At 34.2% G+C, this 21,464-nt stretch overlaps 1 protein-coding gene across 7 annotated transcripts in view; it reads right to left on the bottom strand.

Moving 5' to 3' along the window:
• Positions 1-338: 338 nt before the first annotated feature.
• Positions 339-21,464, bottom strand: part of LOC149076331 (uncharacterized) — a 33,361-nt gene continuing 12,235 nt past the window's right edge. The window contains exons 7-17 of one of the 7 annotated variants that reach the window (XM_089243902.1): positions 19,188-19,922; positions 18,469-18,595; positions 16,802-16,963; positions 16,526-16,641; positions 13,106-13,392; positions 12,458-12,668; positions 12,080-12,227; positions 8,987-9,148; positions 3,568-3,849; positions 3,061-3,168; positions 339-2,825 (exon numbers count right to left, since the gene is read on the bottom strand). In XM_089243902.1, the coding sequence (XP_089100028.1) occupies positions 2,715-2,825; positions 3,061-3,168; positions 3,568-3,849; positions 8,987-9,148; positions 12,080-12,227; positions 12,458-12,668; positions 13,106-13,392; positions 16,526-16,641; positions 16,802-16,963; positions 18,469-18,595; positions 19,188-19,922 (2,449 nt within the window). In that variant the 3' untranslated portion in view covers positions 339-2,714. The remainder of the gene's footprint in view (positions 2,826-3,060; positions 3,169-3,567; positions 3,850-8,986; positions 9,149-12,079; positions 12,228-12,457; positions 12,669-13,105; positions 13,393-16,525; positions 16,642-16,801; positions 16,964-18,468; positions 18,596-19,187; positions 19,923-21,464) is intronic. The other 6 variants (XM_089243903.1, XM_089243904.1, XM_089243905.1 and 3 more) reach the window with 6 other exon arrangements.

The raw sequence follows: 21,464 nt of genomic DNA, 5'->3' as shown, positions 1-21,464 counted from the left end.
TCAATTGAAAAAGCCCATTTGAATAATATAAACTTCTGAGCACAGACATAGTGACATGTTTCCCTCTTCTATATATGCTTGAAAAAACCCCGCCTAAAATACACAAGATTACTGGATAGGCCAGATTATCAAGTAACAGGATTATCAAGTCTACCATATTTCTTTAAGCGCCTTTCCCCCTTCACAAATTTTTTATTTTACCAACTAGTTTTTTTGTGTCCGTACAGGTTCGTGAAAATGAGTTTCAATGTACCTTACAAAAGTGTATTATTAAAAATCCAACAAATACATACGACTCATTTCAGAAAAAAAAAAGTCAAAAATCACAGAACAAAGCATTTAAACAAAGTTACTTTAATGTTTATATGTGAAGTAATACATGACAATATATATGGAGCGTATGTTGCAAATGGAAGGCTACCAAGCTTGTGAATGGAAGGAGAAAAAAATTGTCCATGATTTAACCCAGTTTTAGGGTAAACATTCAATTTATGACAGCAATTTGACATGTCATTGGATGCAGCAACACCTCTAAAAAAAATATACATTCCATATCGACCAACACATCAATTATCACGAATGGAATTCTATGGAAGAAACATTTATGGAGTTGAATATTGCTCAATTTATCAAAATGATACATAAAATACTTATTAGATACTTCTGAGCTGTTGCTTAAACATCTTTTCATTTGTTAAAAGTACCAAGAACTCAAGGGTGGGGAGCACAAACAATTTAACTGTTCCAATCACTTTTTACCGACAAAAAAAGTAAATTTTACTCTTGCATGTATGGAGACTATTATATAGTTTAAGGTGTTAATGAAAAACTTGTACATCTTATAAGCTAAATGATGATTGGTACTTTCACACATGGGAGGTTTCACATGACTTTTGGATACAAAATTCGTCAAGAAAAATACAGCAATGTGAGAATGACTGTTAGAAGACAGTCAGAATGCAATCGTCCTAGCATGTCTCAATCCAACTGGGTAAAGAGCTAAAATCCCTAAAGAGACAGAGCCTTGTCTTTTCTGACAGCCAGAATGCTATTTAAAAGAATAAAAAACTAATTTCTTAACAAAATGTTCACTCAATGTGTGATCCTTCGCTATCTACTTGCATGTTGAAATATTATGATGGCATTATAAACTGTCACACTCACAGCTAGTGGAATGAGAGTAACATGTTACACTATGCTGGCTTGAGATCCAACATGGAGTGCACATGATATATGCTCATGCATGTGATAGAAATCCCAAAAGGGATTGGGATTTTTCAATTCCAAATTGTCATTTTGTTTCATATCGGCCATTTTTTGCTTGCACTGTACTGTCTAACAGCCAGACTCTCTGGCAAGCAAAAAAATAGCTGCCTACGTCAAATAAAGTTACAATTTGAAATAAAAAATTTTCAACATGAGATCTGGAAATGTAAACCCCACAACATCACTAATGCTAACTCTGAGCAAGTAAACTCAAACTTTCTGGAGTTGAACAGTTTGCTAAATTTATGTTCTAATATATGTAAAATAAAATATGATAATCCTATGAAGGGCAAAGCGCATTTCTCAAATCAACATACAACAGTGGGAAAAGCATGATCCCACCGCTTATCAAAGGTATAACTCATGTTGTCAAAGAAAGAAGTGAATTAGAAAGCAAGATTCAAAACAAATATACAATGCCCAAAATTCTTGTTTCAGTGCGATTGGATTTCTTTGAAAAATTTGCATTAACACATTTAAGCACGATACACACAAGCTACCATGATTTTTCTTTCGAATCGATACATTTTGAACATAGCTTGGATACTTTTCTCATCAGTTTCTTAGAGAGAAATTTTTCCCTGGAGAGAGTTGCTATAAAAGAAAAATAAAGAGGAAACAAAATATAAAGAAAATCTGCAAATTTTCTTCCCTTCTCCTGAAAAGTGGAGAGCATTAGCGTTTGAAAAGTTTACCTTGAATTACATCATTAGTTTTGAAAACTCACATAATTCCGGGTATCACTGTATTGAAGAAAATATAAGTCAATAGTATAGAAAACAAAAAAAAATTCAATCACATTCCTAAAAAGAAAGGAATCTAATCAGTGACAACTGTTAAAAAAAAAGAAAAATACTGAGAAATTCACAATACCGATGTAATGGTACACTTACACAAGAATAATTGTTGGATTCATATACAATTTAATTTTAAAAAAAACATGGAGCTCTGAAGAAAAAAATAAGTTTCCCTTTTTTTTTTAAATACATTTCTTATTGAAAATTTGTGGAAAAGATGAATAAACATCTATTAAAAAATCTTGGTAACCAGAATCTTGTATACATATATATGTGCATTTGTACACATAATTTTTAATGAATACAAAAAAATTACAGCCAATAGAAATAGTTGAAGAAATTACAAAGAAAAGGATGCGATATTAAACATTTCGCAATGTAGTCCAAAATGAAAACTATTATTACATACAAAAAAATTGCTTGCTTCACATTTTTAATCAGCTTGAAAATCTTATTCCAATCATTATCACATTGTCAGAAATCATACTTTGAAAACATCAATTTTTCTTCACAGAGCTGGATACCACCACAAATCAGAAATCACTACACACACGAACACAATATTTGATACATTCAATGAAACCCGTGTTACTTTTCTTGAATTTCCTCCCTAAACATTTTAAAGGGGGGGGGGGGAGGAAAAAAACATTTTCAAGTGCTAACTTCTTTATCTCCAACATTTGCTTCACGTGACTTAATCATCAGTGTCATGAGAGCTTGTTTTCTGAGTTCCCGCTCAAGCTCTTCATCAGAAGCTGAAGCCTGAAAATAATAACCATTGAAACGTTTTCTCATGAATGACGCTTTTTTTTTCTTTTTACATTCGCAAAAGCGAAATGAAACAATCAAAAATAAATTTTGGAGGAATATATATAAGATACACATGATTTTCTGCTTAAAAAATAAATTGATATGCATATTTAGCAATAGGTAATACTCGTCTAGCTACCCAGGACTCTATTCAAACTACACCACTGATGCCAAACTAGACTAGTACCTCATCCTCTTTCTTATTCTTCTTATGTTTCTTATGCTTTTTATGCTTCTTGTGTTTTTTATGCTTCTTTTTTTTCTTCTTCTTCTCTTCAACTTCAGATTCTTGACCCTGAATGCAAGGAGAAAATATAGGACATAAATGGCAATCTACCATAATCTGTGTGTAAAGTTACAATGAAATGAAAGTTTGCTATGAAAACAATGAAATAATTGTAAAAATCATATTTTTTGATCAGATATATTTTTAAAAATGAAAATATTTTATGCAATTCACAAATCGAAAAAAAAGCTTGACATCTTATTTTTTCCTAATTATATGTTTGTTTCTATTTTGACTGTGAATTTCATGATGAAAAAGTCTGAATTACTTGATTAATTAAATTTGCCACAGCTATTAATCTGTCCGATACGTTCAATTAAGTCACAAAGTTTCCAACTCTAGAACAAAAAAATAAATAAATAAAAAATAGAGCTGAGAATTTCCATTTGGGAGAGGGAAAAAACATACATCACTACTTTCTGTAACACTCTTCTTTTTTCTTTTCTTCTCTTTATGTTCTCGCTCTGCAATAGCCGCAGCTACATTTTTAACTTTCTTCCGCTTGATCTCTACATCACTGGCCACTTCATCATCTGAACCGGCTACTTTGGCTGGAGCAGGCGGTTGAGCATGCTTCTGTCTCTCCATAAGTTCCTCCTTAACTTTCCCAGAAACAGACTTAGATCCTGGTTCTTTCTTTTCAATGTCTTTAGATGACCTTATCCTAGACTTTTTATCTTGCTCAACTTCCTAACATGATTTTAAAAAGGGAAAGAATGGTTAGGGAACACTTTCAGATAAATTTTCATACAATTCATGTGCAAAAATAAAATTGGATCGAAGTAGTTAGAAAAAAGGCATCTTACATCTATTGATACAGAAAAAAAGGAATGTATCCAATAAAACCTTTTGAAATTTTATAACAGTAACCATTAAACACTAAAATTCAAGTTTAACATTATCATCATCACAGCTGCTAGATTGACTACAGAGCGAGACATATTTAAAAGTAAATTTCAGACGTGAACTTTTGGAATCCAGAAATTCTCCCAAGAGGCACGCCAACTTACAGACACAATCAAAAAAAAAAAAAATTTTTTAATCAATTAACGAAAAATCCCCTTCCCCAGATAGGTCTTGCGTGCACCTAGGGTGGCCAGATGTCCAGGTTTCTCACTATTTTTTGGCCGTCCCAAAAAAGGCATCCGGGATGCCTGTTTGTACTGTTTTTGCTTTTTTAGCTACGTTAGATATTATGCTAGGAATCTGTTATTTTACTGTTATATTTTTGCCATATTGATGCTGTACTGCACTGCTGATAGCTCTTATTGATGTGGCAGTATACTTATTGATTATACTGATTGGCAGCAAATGACTTACAGAAATATGAATTCAGGCAGAAATTGAGAACTTTGACGCTGAGATTATAGATGATACAGTAAAACCCCTCTTAATGGACACTCCTTTTTAACTTTTACAGATGAATTTTTTTGTCCCATTAGTGTCCACAAAAGCGGTTTTACTGTTAAAGAAACCAGACATGGTCCCACTTTTACTCCGATACGAGATATAAAAAAATCACGGAACGTGATCGTTATGAGTACACCCCTACTATCTCATAAGGTTGGGATTGTCTATTCTAGGGAAAAGTGTTTTCAGTGTTAATCTAATGATTTCAATCGGTTTTATGTTATGCACTCAAGCGCAAAGCACTGCTGTGAAATTTCACACTAAAAATATTCAAAGTCCTCGGAATGATTTAATTAATTTCATGTTGATTCCTATGGGGATGAGAAAACTATTTCGGGTTTTGAACAATTTGGTTTATGAAAGGACTTCCGAAACAAATTACATGCAGTAAGTTCATAAAACGAGGGTAGACTGATCCTGGAAGCATAAGCATTATAAGTATGAGACTAAGAGTCCTCTTAACCTCTTTCCTCCTAGTAATGTAAGAGTATGTAATGTAATGCATCTCACCCTTCATGGCATATGCCCTTCAATCACATGGATACAGGGGTGGAAAATTAACATTTGATTTTTGTAGCAGAAAGAATTATTTTTGTATCAGCATTTATATCAGTTTTATAACACTTTAAAAATTTGGCAGTAAATAAATTACATTACATATAGTAATGCGCACAGGATTACTTTTTACTTTACTTTAAAAAACAGTTATCTCAGCTAAGAAGATGCCCCCCCCCCCCAAGGCTCAAATCATAGATTTACTTTAGAAATAATTCTGTTCAATTTTTAAATCATAAAAAAATTTGAAAGACTTCTTGATATTTATACATTCTCTACAATATCAACAAATGAGAAGCTTTTAACAGACACATTTTAACACATGGTATTTCAAATTTCAAAAATAATTTGAAAATGAGTGTTTTAGATTTAGCTTGTAGACTTGGTAATCACTAATTAAAAAAAAATTACAACAGGAGAGACTTGAAACATTCATTAGAAAAGTCATTATTTTTCTTGTTTTTGTCACTGATGCAAGTCTAAGTTGTGCTTTTGTTCCCTTCAGTTTCAAGCATTTTTGAAAGTTTGATCTTGCTTCTTTTACCACAGAATTTACCAATTTCATATTTAAAATAATTTGTTTCTTTTTTAGTTCGCTCTTGATCATTACCTCAGTTTGATTCAAAATACTTTGAGATGATTTCTTTTGCTGGGTCATTCTTAAAATATTTATTAGAAATTCTAAGAAATTTAATAGAGCGATTAAAAACCATAGAATTAAATTATTTTTTATTTAAACTATAGAAATAAAAACTATAGAATAATGATTTAACTATTAGAAATTTAATTGAATGGTTCTATTTTCACAAAACATTCAGAGTACATGTTTTCACTCCCTATTTTTCACTTATTTCAAGACCTTTTGCTCACTGTTATTTTTCCGGGATTGTGCTACTTTTACATGATTGTAGACACCCTGAATTTACCGACACCTTTTGCATCACAACTCCTGATGGCGAAGACGAATTTCTCATTGCTGTGCTCTTTCCAGTGCGATTATACGTTCTTTCGTGAACTTTTCTGTTCTGTTAAAGGATACACCAATGTTTCATCAAGTACAGCCAGTCAGGCAAAATCAACGCAATTTAAAAAATAATTAACATAAGGAACACATAAATCAAAGGAGTAAAATTTTTTTGCAAAAAAATAGCTGGAAACAGCAATTGAAGGGGTTTTTTTTTTTTTTTGTTAAGCGGATGAGCTGCAATTCACATAGTTTGATGCCATTTTATGCGTTGTTGGAAGCCTGTGCGATGAATCCTGGGGAGGGACCTCAAGCTAATTCCATTTGTGGCCCTAAAAAATTAAATTGCGGGGAGGACAGATGTTATCAAAAAGTTAGCTTCTATTGTGATGCAACTTCAAAGTTTCTTAAGGGCAACATAGCAAACGCAAATTGTAACAAAATGTAGCAGCTTGTGGCTAAGATTTTCCTCGCCCCTGATGTATGTGCATATATATACGGAACATCTGACAATCATGGCTCCCATCTCAATGTTTTACTCATTTTTACACATAATTGTTAGTTTGCGATTGTACACTGTAATGCTCACCAAATGAGAGTTTTGAAAGTGTCCTGGTTTTTAACAACAATATCTGGGATTCTCCCCAATTTTGCAGGCAACTCGTCAGGTCACCCTACATAAACCCCTAAACAGAATATAATAATGCAAGACATTTGCACCTTATCTTAAAAAGCAGCAACTTTTGATATGAAATCACATGAACATAGACCATCAGAATTCATCCATTTCCTAATCGATGAAGCAGCACTTTTTTTTTTCAATTTTTATGCTATCTTGAATGTCATGTTTAATTTTCAATGCAACCGTATCGTGACAGCTTCATATCATGGGGTCAGCACACAACAGCGACTGGGCAGAGCTCCCATAGATCACCGTAACTGCTGTGATACAGCAACCACAGTTATAACGTAAAGCAGAATCCAGACTGGTTATGCCAAACCAAACAAAAACCAATTTGGAAGACAGCACAGGCAATTCTGACAACATAAAAGAACTGTAATGAAAGAGGGGGAGGCGAAGTCCTCACATATGCCGAATCTAGCAAGAAATTTCCATGAGCGGGGGAACTGGTTTTCGAAATATTACATGCAAAAAAAAAAGAGAAGAAAAAAATCAGACTTACCAAAGGAGCATGGGTCACCACCATATAAGCCGCAGTTGTCAGAACATACAAGTTGTTAGACAAGCGTTATTTTTTACGGAGGAAAGAGTTTCATCATAGATAACTGCCCATCCTACAAGCACTGCCTAATCTTTGCTGTCTGTGATCATCTGGCAACTCTAGTTTATTATTCAGCCCCCAAAGCATATGCCGAAAATGGCTTATGTGCAATTAACACTTGTAATTTTTCTGCTAAAATGGGGGGAAAGCATCTGATTTTCTGCTAAAATCAAGAGATTTACAACAATTCTGAACAGCAGGAAGGAGATTAAGAAAATCCAGAGTCTCTTGCCTAAATCTGGAGAGTTGGAAGGTCTCAATTTATGAAGAAAAAACCTTAAAAAAAACATTCATCCCTTATCACCCAGCTACTTTCGACACATTTAAATTAATGCTCAGTGTATTGTCGACATTTTCCTGGATTTTCACGTCATTCAACTGGAATTTTTATACAAGTTGCACTAAATATCTGAGAACAAAGTTATGAAGAAAAAATTGATATTTCTATACATGCATAATTAGAAATTTTCATAAAAATGCTTGTATATCATTGAATACCATGGCTGCCAACTATGGAAAATGAAAATTAGGGAAATTTTCGTGCGGACCAATATTTTATACAAAGCCACTCCCTAATAAATACAAAAGTGATTTTTACAAATAAAATAGTGATTTTACACACATGGAAGTTAAAACCCTTGGGAATAAAAACCCTACACAAAAAACAAGTGAAATTGGAGGACAAAATTTCAATGGTGGTCTAAAAAAAATATTGTGTTCAATCAGAAAACAATATGAACAAACATTTAGCACAAACAACCTCAAAATCATCGGAAGATGAAGGGGAAAAAAACAAATTTTTGAAGAACACAGACTTTTTGTTACGCTTGATGTTTTTGATTTCACATGGGGGATGATGTCAATCTTTCCACCATGACCGATGTTCATGTCCGTAACACAACTTGTACAAAAAGAAAAAGGCAGCCCTTTTCTGGGACATGTAATGGAAGGAAATTCATTGGGGAATAACTATCTTTAAAATTGATTAAATATTTTTGCTTATCAATATTCATGTTTTGTTATCGCACGTACGTAACTTCAACAAAAGAAGTTTAGTGACATGCACGTCACTATAATCTGCAATTATTATCCAGGACTATTGGCTGCTAAGCTATTTCCCTGAAGGATAAGATAAACAACTTTTCTTCTTACCATCAGAGGGTTTTGAAAAACTTTCCCACTATTCTCCCATTTACAACATGACGTCATTTCGAAAGGGGAAAAAACAGAGGCAAAAGACTTTTTGCCACAAGAAATTCCTTAGGGATTGTTTTCAGAAGCAGGGATTCTTTTTAAATGAAGTAGGGAATTTTTACTGACAATTAGGGATTTTTTGTGATTATTATAAAAATTCGGGAGATTTAAGAACTTTTTGGGAGGTCTTTACAGTGTGACTCATGTATAATATGTCATATTTTCTGTTAGTTTCATCGACGCAGCTAACACAAGCTCAACATAGACAATGTTTGCACAGTTCAACACAACTCAGTGACTGTGAAAAAGTTTAGAAAACCAAATCAGAGAAGAATATTTTTCAAGAATAAAATATTAATCAAGCACATGATTTACTACACACTGAAATATATCCTCAGACATTACAGTTTAAGCCACATACTTTTTTAATGCTAGGAGACTTCTCAATTTCAATCGCACGCTGTGGAGAAGGAGATGCGGATAGAGATGGGGATCGTTTCCGGACAACTTTTCTAACTGGTGATGTTGACTGCCGTCCACCACGAGATTTTCGCGCAGGAGACAGAGAGGGCTCTCGCTTCACCTGATAAGGAAAAACAAAATTAGACAAATTTACGAGTAAAAAATTCATCGCCTTACAGTATAGTTTTAAGCTGAAGTTGGTTTTCTGTAAACTGCAAGGCACAAATATGAGCCAATCCCCCTATTAGTCTCTCCACTGAGAGCAACAGGCCTACAACAATGTTGATAGCCAAGTTGATAGCAGATGACAGCACTACAAATAACAAGCATTACACAGAAACAAACCTCACCTCAGATTCACAACACATGCACACATTCCAATATGTACCAATTCGTTAGATGTTCCGCAGAGGAATATAAATGAGCTGCATGTGTGGTTTAGTAGTAGTATATTTAAAATTAAAAAAATCACTATTTTAAAAAAAGTTCTAACAGCGAGTTCATATATATGGTGAGTTTCGACAAGTTTTTTTCGTAATGTGAATTTTTCTATATATATTCCCCCCCCCCCCAAAAAAAAATACCTCCAAGATTACTGAACATTCCAAAAAAATCTTATAGTAATAGATTTGACAGGATTCAAGCTGACCCCAAAGCAGAATATGCCAAAATATGTGATGTATGTCACATAATAATCTGGAAGAATTTTAAAAAATGTAGAAAACGCTATTATAGGGGGGTTTTTACCACAGAGCATTTCAACTCAACCGAGGGTTCATTGCAGAACAATACAAAACATTCTGCTTTGGAGCAAGCTGAATGTATAAATAATATTTGTATTTTGATCATTTTAAATTATTTTAAAAGCTGACTTCAACTTAACCGGAGTTAAGTCTCATTACAGGGTTCCCAGCAAAATCTGCTTGTTCATTTCCCTGACTTCCCCTGACCAAACTCAAAAATTTCCCTGACCAAAAGTGCGTACACTGTCACGCGCATATATAATTCTAAACCATCCACACACAATATCACTCTAAATCATCATCGTCGTCCCCATATTTGTGGGGGTTATGTTCTGAAGGCGGGGAAAATACAGGAAATCTGTGAATAACCGAAACCAGTTTTTTTTTAAAAATCTCATTTATTGAACATCACGAGAAGAGCCTGGTGACGCAAAAGTATAAGGGAATGTAAAAGAGGGTGCGGCGATTGATTGTTGATGTTTTCTGAAACAACATTGTGATTTCTCTGTTTGCCGTTTCTTCTTCATATCATCAAGTATGTTGGAGTATGCTGACAAGACTTCCTCTACCAATTTTTCTACATGTGAAGAACATATAGAGGGATCTATATCATGAAAATAATCTATTGCTGATTTGAACTTGTGAAGCTCTCCTGCTACGTTATTCATGGTGAACTTGTCTTCTACTTCTTTATTCGTCTGGTACCGCTTGTTTCATGAGCAATCAGCTGCATTAATTCCTCCTCGGCCAATGCCTCTGAATTGCTATTAATTTAGCTGTTCGACTTCTTTTCTATATCCATATCATTCAACCCTTCTCCACCCACCCATTTCGCTAACGTGACAATGTCTTTTATAATTTCCTCAGTTTTCTTCTTGAGTGATAAATATTCTATGTGGCATTTACTTCTAAAATGGTGCAGTACGTTTAGCGTTAAACACCTGCTGAGGTGAATATCCCTTCTCTTCAATAATTTTCGGCAGAGTCTTTGAAAATTTGCTAGCTGCCTCCTGGTCGGCAACAGCTTGATGGCCAGTGATTTTTACATTGCGTAGTCCAAATCATTTCTTAAACCTATGAAATCAACTTTTACTTGCATAAAATTTTGACGAAGTAAGACGTTCCACTAGCCCTCCCCTTTATAGAAAAGCAAATTAATCTTGTCACTTTTTCCATTATAACATTACAATCTATTGGACTACGTTCTTTGTAGCAGTCTTGCACAAAAAAAACCCCTGCATTTTCGGTATGAGAAACACATGGATTCCGTAGGCAATGCAGTTTTCGCTGCCACAGATACAGCTACAGCCACGGCTGATCAAATTTCAGATTCCTTTTTCTTAATATATCTCACTGTAGATTCATTCATTTCGTAATGACGAGTCACAGCAGCAATTGACTTACTTTTGCCAAACATAGCCAATATATCCAATTTTTCTTGTAAAGTTTTCACTTTTTTTTTTGTCTTTTTAGAGCATTATCAGTAGACAAATGAGCCATCCTAAACACACAACTCAAATTTTGTAAACAAATGCTGAGCATTGCTGAAAAAAATTCTAATGAAGGAAAAAACCGCAAATACAGGGAGGGGGACCACTGCATATCATTTCGCGGTAATATACCATTGAAAAGCACATTACAAATAGAATGTTAATATTTTGCTACCCCCCCCCCCCTTTACAAAATCAAATTGTGTATATGATCTTGCACACAATACCAGTTTCCTTGGAAATCGCACACTGAGATAATTGAATTCAAATCATTCAACATAAAATATAAAGTTTAAAGGTTCTCTACCCACACGCAGGAAAAAAAAGAAAGAGGATAAAATGTTTTTTCAGAAGGAATAGAAAAGTAGTTAAGAGCTGGTATTGGCTTTGTTTTCAACAATGGAAAGGAGAGTCTCTCCTCTTTAGATCCCTTCATCTATTTACTCAGAGGGCAGATTGTTCCTTGGCCAACATTGTTTTCCAGTATGTAAAATCCCACCCTTCAACTGATAAGACATTTCTCTCAGTAGGGGATCTGGAGGAAAATGCTGATAAGGATTTTTTTTTCCCTCCCTGGCAATCTGAAAAATAATCTTCCATGGAAAAAGTGAAGGTTGAATGTAGATTTATCATTTATCCTCTTTGATTTTTTTCTATTTCCCCTTCAGATTTTCCCTGACTTCTCCCAAGTATTTAGAATTTTTCCTTTTGACAAATATTTAACATTTTCCCTGACTTTCCTGATTCTCCCTGACTTTCCAGGTCGCTGGGAACCCTGCATTAACTTCTCATACCAAAGTGATAAGTAAAAACACTTACTTTGGTTTGAGGAGGTGGTGGTGATCTAGATGAGGATGAAGAATCGTGTGATACTTTTCTTTTCTTTTTCATTCGAACTTCTCGAACAGGAGATGGTGAGGCTGATGGAGATCTAGGTTTAGGTTGGATTCTCTCAGGTGAATAGTTTCTTTTAAGAGAAAAAATAATTACAATCCCATATATAAATATTTCCCGTGACACAAATCGCAAAAATAGTAATAACTACCTCTACATCATCAAGTTGAAAGTTGTTAAAAACTAATAAATAATTTTGTTAAAAAAAAAAATTAATGGACAAAATGATACAATTAAAGATGCACAGATCATGAAGCAGTAAAAAATAAATTTTGATATCATGAAAGTTCAATAAAATCTCACCTCTGCCTCTGATAAGGTGGACTCTCCCTTCGGCGGTCACCAGTCCTTGCTTCTTCAGCAGAGGGTGATCTAGCTCTAGCACGCATAGGAGGTGGAGGACTAGAGCGACGATAACGGCGATCTGCTCCTTGATTGGGTGAACGCCTACGTTGGTCTTGCTCACTATACCTATCTCTACGCCTATCATCTGGACTTCTCCTCCATCTATCGCCTGAGTTTAAAAAAAAAAAATCACAATTTAACTTCAGCAGACAAAAAATTAAAAAAATGTATGCACTTCACCTATACATGCACTGGCTTTTTTTCAACAATTGCGCTTTCATTTTTCAAAAACTTCAATGATCCTGCACCTTTCAATTTCAAAAAGCTTACAACTCATTCCTTTCTATTTTACATCCTTTCTCATACTGAAGAAAGTGCAGGGAGTATATTGAACCTTAATATTTGAGTATTCCTATGATACATCTCTTTCCAATCATATATTTCTAGGAAAAACTTTCTGTATCTCATTTCAGACTTTATTGAATAGCTACATAACACACTTCAGACTGCCACTATAAAAAATTTCAGCATGTGATCCTTGTAAATAATGTCTAACAGCCACTTACATTCCCTAGTTAGTTAAAAATTAGAAAATTACTAAATCACCTAGTCTCCTGTCTGGGGGCGACATTCTTCTACGATCATCTCTGTTGTCTCGGAACCCTCGTCCATCTGCATAACCTCTGTCTCTGAACCAATTTCTGTCTCGATCACCCCGAAAGTTCCGTTGGTTATCAAATCTATCCCTACCACCTCTCTCACGTGGAGGGGGGGACCTTCTATCTGGAGAAAATGATCTTCGACGAGGTCTATCTGGGGAAGGTGAATGCCGTTTCATGCGTCTGTCATAACCAACTTCTCGAGGAGTACGTCTTCTTGGTGAAACACTCATCCTGAATATAAAAATAGAAACAGCATTAAAAATTTCATTGCTTCTGTCATTTTCTAAATTTAAAAATGACTAAATTAATTTCAATCCTTTGAAATGAACTTCACTGATGCTTACTGTGCTCAAAACTTCAGTCAATTAAATATTATTTTATTACACATTCAAAGATGTGTATAATAAGGCTGAGGAGATAAAAAAAAATATTATTTGGTCGGTTAATGACAAAGTAAAAAATTATGGCAAATTTATATATCTTACAAAAGTAGAGATAGGCAGGGTAGAGGAAGTAGAGGTAGGCTATATCAAAAAACAGAATTCACTGAGACACGAAAAAGTGATACCTCAGCAACTGAAGATAATTTGTTCCAGAATGCTGTTCGTTAGCCAAAATAGTTTTCTATAGATACCTATTCAAAATCATTAAATTCAATCCAGGCACTGCTCAAAATTTACAGTTCAAAACACTTAAAAGGGAAACAAGAATTACAAAAACTGACCAAAGGCTAAAATGAATAGCTTCAAAATTAGATAAATGAGAATTTACTGGAAGATGAGATATCAACTATCTTTTTATTTTGAATTATGCACACAAACACCGGCTTTAGTCTAAAACTAGTGTTGGTTACACAATCCAGTCAAGTTTGTAGGTGTCTCCATCTATGTGTTTTGGTCAGCTCATTTCTGTGTCTCATTACATGCAGATGGAAATGTAAGCTTTTGTCCAGAGCTGTATGTCTAGACTGTTCAGTTTGACACCAAGTGTCTTGCACTGAAAGAATGTGTGCTGAAACATGGGCTTCTTGTTTTTCAATGCATTTTCCATTTGCTGAATCTTTCATTTTACATAAAATGGTTTAAAAACTTTCAGAAAGCGAAGTGAGGGTACACCTGGAAAAAGATTTTGAAGTGGATACGCGTTAATCAGGCTCGAGTGAAGTAATTCATTTAATGATTGTGATTACCGCAAAAATTCAACTCATGATGCAGCTGTTTCATGACTGTGCATGCATCCATAAAGATATGCCAACTTTTGGAATCCAGAAATTTAGAGATTCTCCCGAGAGGGGGGGTACCCTCCCCTGCTCATAGACCCAATCAAAAAAAAATTCACAAACATTTTTGAAAAAAAAAACATCTATTAAGAAAAAGTTTCAACCTTTCCCTCCACAGGCAGGTTCAGCATTGTCCCTGAACAGAATATAATTCAATATCAGTCTTTCCGTGCAGAATAGAGAAATCACATCTACATACTGTTCATAAAACAAGTGTTACCTTCCATAGATGCTATCAGTGATTGAGAACCTTGGGTATATGAATTCTTAAAAGCAGTTTTATATTTTCTTTCGGACGACATATGCTGCTGACAAAAGCTTAGTGATTATACAGGAATAGTATAATTCCTGTATAATATACTATTATTTAACCTGTATACTGTATAATACAATAATGATTATACAGGAATAGAAATTTTAACAAATCTGGAGAGCAGGGGGAAGGGTTAAAAATCTGGAGTCTCTCGCCTAAATCCGGAGAGTTGGCAGGTCTGTCCAATCAACAAAAATTTTCATTTACCAAATCCATATTCATTTTAGACAAGACCGGAAAAGTCCCGAAAAAAATCTTCCTCTTCTGAAAAATTTGTAAACCGAGGCGTTCATTATCCAAGGTATCCCTGTATAAGAAGTCATATAAAGCCCCGAACTGCCAATGGATTACCAGAGACCACAACTAGATATTGCAGATTAAAATTTAGAAAAACACAAAGCAAGAGAGTACAGTCCATACATGACAATTTTCAGAGTTCAAAAGTCTGTATTTTGTCACGTGATGAAACATTTTGCTATCCAAGAAAACATAACACAAATAGAGAATTGGAAATTTTTCAGTTACTGTTTTTCAGGACATTTAAAGTCAATTGTCCCTTTCCTTCCAGTATCTTTAATGAAACTTACTTTTAAATTTTTATTTTTCACTGAAATTAAGCAGATTATGACTTATGACTAAGAATTTTCGCCACACATATTTGCCATGTTAATTTTTTTTGTGGAATTCATGCTGATCGATTGTGATGTGCAGTAGCACTTGATTTCTGCTATTGGCAATTTTTTTTTTGGAGATTTTAGCAATAATTGGAAACTTTGCTCAGTTTTGGTATTATATTTGGCAAAAGTTAACAATATTTTTCTCGAGAAAACAGGGTCACTTTGATATTGCAAGAAAACATGCATTTTTTGGAATTTTTAATTTTTGCAAAGCACAATTTAATGATTTTTAGGGGTTTTTCTATATACGAAAATTCAGAAGAATCCAGTTCCTGACCGGAAGATTTTGATCAGTCTAAAAAATCAGAAGGCTTTCAGGTAAATCGGAAGCATTGGCACCTATGACAGTCAAATCTTGATAAGTCTAATATGCAGCAGCTGACAAAAAACTTATCGTTAGTTCGACTTATCAGCAATTCTGATTTTAGAGTACAAAAAAAAAAAAAAAAAGCTTTATTAAAGTAATGCTATTTTAACGAATATTATGTGGTAATCCTATTAGTAAAATATGTCACATTACTGGAGACGAGACATTTGGAAAGAAGTTTTCTAATTTAATCATGTTCAATTATTTAGAATGAGGCTATTTAGAAATAAACTAGATGTACATACTGTATCATGGAAATGGGTATATACATGATACTTATATAAATGAAAAAAATGAACTACAAAAATAATGTTGTATAGTATATTATAAAGTAAAAATATTTACTTTATAGTAAAAAAATGTAGTGTTTTTTGACTGTCCATCTCTTTCGAGAAAAAGTCATTCAAATTTTGTAAGCAGACAAATGAATCTGCTAAATTCTATTGAAATGCTAAATTCTACCAACCAAACGCTATTTTTTGAATTTCTCATTATTCCTAAAATTTTAACACTAAAATACAGAAAAAGTTCTGGGATGAGTGAAAACTTTGATTTAAACAGATATTCGAGCTATCAGAGTTCCTGTTATAGCGAATTCACTGCATATATATGTGAACGACAACAAACATAATTTAGCTGAGGTACCATATCAACAAATAGCCAAATAGTAAAGACCATTCACTGTTTTATCAAACTATCAGATGCTCATAAAAAAAATCCCTACATACCTCCTATTGTAAGGTGAGGATCCTCTAACAGCCTTTCTTTTTTGGTGAGCTGGTGGAGATGCTGATTGAGACCCAGATGTTGCAGATGATGACGAAGATGACGATCTTGGTTTCTGCTATAAGAGAAACACATACCTTCCTTTATGATATTCAAAATAAATCTTATTAGCAAATTCTTGAAACAAATTTAAAATATATAACATGTTTTTCTTTTTTAAAAACTTGAAATATTAATCTCAGTTTTCAAAACTGTTAGACGATTACAAGGTTCCACACCTTTTTACCCACTTTCTTTTTTTGGTTAATGACTTTTCTAACAGGAGACTCTTCTTCAGAACTACTTTCAGAAGCATGGCCATGTGAGCGGTAGTGGCGTTTTTTCTGTACAGAATTCTTCTTTGGAGCAATGTCCACAGAATCTTTATTTCTTTGTGAATCCTGCAAATTATATATTGCCAAATAAAGCATTTAAAAATTTGGTCAATAATGAGACAATAATCAAGGGTGTTCAACTGTGTCATTGATGTGAATGTATTAGTCTATCAATCTAAAGATTATTGAGGCTATCTAATGCGATCAAACTTGTGACTATCACACACTCTACCATTACAATGATATGACTTAGTAATCTGTTCCGAAACTAATGACCTACGGGAAGAACCACACTATTTGCGCTAGGTGCATTTTCTTTAATTAAGGTATATATGTTAATTGTGTACACTTATTACATCGTAGGTATAATTTGGTTAGTCAGCTCTTCACATGAGCTGCTTACATCCTCTCGTTTGTACGTTCCCTCCTAGAATGTCCCTCTTTTTTGTCACCTCTCCTTGTCCACCTCTCTCTCTCCTCCATCCCTCGGCTCCTGGTATGCAGCTGTCCAGTCCCCCGATCTGACCCTTGACCCTTCCCACGCTTTCGTCGTGGAGGGTCATCACGGATCTCACATACATTTTTAAAGTAAGAAAAGCCTTGTTCAAACCGATCACAAATAAACTCATGTTTTTATGCTCACACATAGCTGCGTGATGAGCAAGCTTTCCCTTAACCCTAGATAACTAAACTTAAATTGGTGTTACTCAGTAGCTAATCAGATTTGGTAGTCTATTAGACGAATGTTTAGTTTATCTAGGGTTAAAAAACCAGTCATGTGTAAAACTGTATAAATCACTAGCATAAAAAAATCGGGAAGGTCTAAATTATGGCATAATACAGGAATGTCTCATAAATTATGGCATAATACAGGAATGTCTCATAAATTATGGCATAATACAGGAATGTCTCAAATTATGGTATAATACAGGAATGTCTCATAAATTATGACATTATATGGTTGTGTTTTTGTGGAAATTTTCCTTATTTTTTTGAAAAGAATCATTAATTTGATGAAAAATAAGAAATTTTGTGGGAAATGTAATCAACTAGTTAATTTATCACAAAAGAAATGAAATGCCAAGTATATGATTTCATTAATATGTATGCATCTGTTTTTTAAGTCCAGATTTTTGTGAAGGGTCTGTTTTAAGATCCTGAATTTTGTGAAAGGACCAGAAAATGGACCCACACTTAGGCTGGACCCTGTTATGGTCACCAAATTCTTTATCTATTCGTTTTTTCTAAGTGAATTTAACCAGCAAACAATACAAGTTATTATATTGTCACTTCAATACTACAACTTGATAAATCAAAAAATTTTTTATTTTTAGAAAAATTTAAAAAATGACGTCTCAGCATGTGCACTTTGATACAGTACAACTAGGCAATCTGTAACAGAAACCTGAGCAAAGTTATTCTGTCTGTATCTATGCAGCCCGATACTAAATAAACACCTCATTCAGTGTTTAAACATGTTTTTCTCAAAACATCTAAAATCAAGTTACCTAGTTGTAATATTGACAAGACGATATGTAAAAGAAATTTCATTATCCATAGCACTGTACTACCTTCTTTGACATTTCTTGATGCCTGTCTGTTTCAGATGATGACTTCCTTTTTCGTTTAACAGGAGGACTTGCTGAAGCAGAAGATGCTGATGAAGATGATGAAGCAGAAGAGGATCTAGATTTCCGTCTGCAGAAAACAAGAATTGTTAGATCTTTCAAGTTTCACACAGTTTAAATTTGACAAATAAAATGTTGTACAAATACAAAGTATTCAATTTTCCAAAGAACGACACATGTCTATAAATATTCAGACACTGAATTCTACCCAATATTCGAGACATCAAAATCACCTTTGCTGATAAGCATTAAGTGTTAGGTTATTATAACTATAAACATTATACCCAGATGATTGGTTGAAAGTTAATTTGATAACCGCATATAATAAAAGAGGCACAAGAAAGCTAGAAATTCATATTTGTTGTATAATCTGAAAAACAAAGAATCATTTTCATTTGTTCATCCCCAATAAAATGTTTTATAAATTGCCAGCTTGAAATTCCAAGAGTATTTGCAACTGCTCACCTTTGTATCAACTTAAAAGTGATTTTTCCTTACTTAAAAAAAAAAGAAAAATTATCAGAGTTATAACCATTACTTGATCAACATACTATTGGTTCCTTCATTCAATTATTAATGCAATTAAATTCAAAAACTCATAAATAGCATAAAATTATCCTACAAAGCATATTAAAATAAAAATCAGAAAAAATCAGACTTACCGAGGAGGAGGTGATTGACGCCTGTGTGGGGAACGTTTACTATTGTATGCATCTGAGGCTTGCCTAGGTTTCCGCGGAGGGCTACGCCTACGAGGTGAAACTGATGCACGCCTTCTCATGGGTGAACGAGACCTGGAAGGACTACGTCTTGGAGGACGATTACGCTGCATTGGTGAGCGACTTCTCCTAGGTGAGCGGTGCCTCTTGGGTGGTAGCTGCGGCGATCTGCTCCTCCTTCTGCCTGGAGAACGACTCCTCCTTGGTGATCTCTTCCTTGAACGGCTTGGTGATCTGCTCCTATGAATGGAAGATCTCCTCCTTTGACTCGGTGAGTGACTCCTCCTTGGTGATCGACCTCGGGGCGAAACACTTCGCCGGCTTCTATCCCTCCGTGGTGAGTGACTCCTTTGGTGAGATGGCGAGAGTTTCCTCCTGGGTGACCTCCTCCTTTGTGATGGAGATGATGATCTTCTCTTTGAAGGTGAAGACTTTTTCCTTCCTTCGGATGGAGATTTGCTTCGATGAGGAGATTTCCTTTCCGGTGAAGGACTTGACTTAGGTGATTTGCTCCTTTTAGGTGACTTGCTCTTTGCTTGTGGAGAAGACTTGTTCTCTGCTTCTTGTGATGAAGATGACATGCTCCTTTTCCTTGCTGATGTCAACACATGATTGTTACTTGGAGGTGACTTGTCTTTTTGGTGGTCCTCGGAACGGCGAGGAGAGCCCGAAAGAGACCTGCAGGTGGTTTAGGCAGGTTGGCATTCTGGATTCTGCTTTACAAAAACAAGAACTATGGTACAATATGCAATAGAAAGTGAACAGATAGCAAAAGTAACATTTCCACACCTTTCTACCGTCATTTTGAAATTCAAGAAGCTGCTCCAACAATGACAAAAAACTTTCAATGCCAAACATCTCATGCTTTTTTAGAAAATGTATAATTTTGCTGTTATTTTTTAAAAAAATTGGAAAACTCTATTTTGCTGTAGAAATACTCAAATTTTAAAGTATAAAAAATTGAGTGTATAAACAGTTGAGTCAGTAAAAAAAACTTAAATTTTGGTTAAAATTTCCAGAAAAAAAATTCACTGGTTGTGAACAAAGGAATTTTGATATTAGAATCTTCTGTTTTTTTCTATATCTACACATGGTGTGTAGTATCACATCTATCACCCTATGAAAAAAGATATTTTCTTTAAAAAATAACTAGGGCAAGTAATGTCTGAAATACAATCATTCTGTGTGAAAATGTTACTTAAGCACTGAGCACCCATACTTTTAATCCGATACTACCTGAGCTCCTGTAATTATCAGATGTAATACTAATCGTTGGTGGACTTTTTTTCTGTGAAAACTTTTTTTTTTTTAATTTTCAATGTTTTATCCTGAATGATGGCTTGATTATTGAGAAGGGTTAAAATCTTTTAATTATCACAATGCCTCACCATTTGACCATATAAATTTCGTAATTGGAGATGTTAGCTTTATCTTTCATTAATCCGGTAATTTTGCACTTGAGATGAATTTTAATTTTATCCACGATGTTAAAAACTATGAAATGCCATGTTTAAAATCTTGCACTTTGTGAACAAGTTGATAAACAAAATACTTTGTGATTAAATTGAAATTTTTTTATTAAGGCATTGATCATTCAGTTTGGAAAATTTATCTAACTGAAAAAGGTTTACGCTAACTGCTCTCCTGAAGTCTGCATCTTGCAATAAGTCTGAATTTTTACTTTATCCATTCAAGGAGAATTAAATTTCCAAAATAATTATGGCAGAGAGTAGCATACACAGATTGTGTAGCACAATTTATCTGCAAATGCCACACTTTAATGGTTCTAAAAGTGATTAGATTTCAGTCAGCATGTTATGCAAATGTATCAAAAAGATTGATTTGTGCATGACAGTTAAAAAAACAGTTTTTGAATCACAAAAACTGTCAACTAATGTACAGTGTGCCCATATCAAATGCCCGTTTTTAATCAATTCCTACACTTTACACAAAGTTGGAAAGGATATGAAAGTATATAAATTGAAAGCAACACTACAAATGTTTTTGTAAAAAAATCAGTTCACTTCCACATGTGTGCGTTTTATAGTTCAAATGAAAAATTACCCAATAACCATATCGCATAAAAGTGTGCACCATACACAGATTTTGAGATTGCTTCTTTGAACTGCAGAAATAGCAGGGGATTTTCTGAGCTCTAAATTCATTAATTGTGATTATTTTGGACACAAGGAATGTTGCCTCATCTGAAAAAAAAATTAT

The sequence above is a fragment of the Pholcus phalangioides genome, unplaced genomic scaffold, assembly GCF_987345545.1.
Source record: "Pholcus phalangioides strain wild (caught in Gottingen) unplaced genomic scaffold, Ppha-v1.0 ptg000015l_1, whole genome shotgun sequence".
Classification (NCBI taxonomy): Eukaryota; Metazoa; Arthropoda; class Arachnida; order Araneae; family Pholcidae; genus Pholcus; species Pholcus phalangioides.
This window is presented reverse-complemented; position numbering and strand designations above follow the sequence as displayed.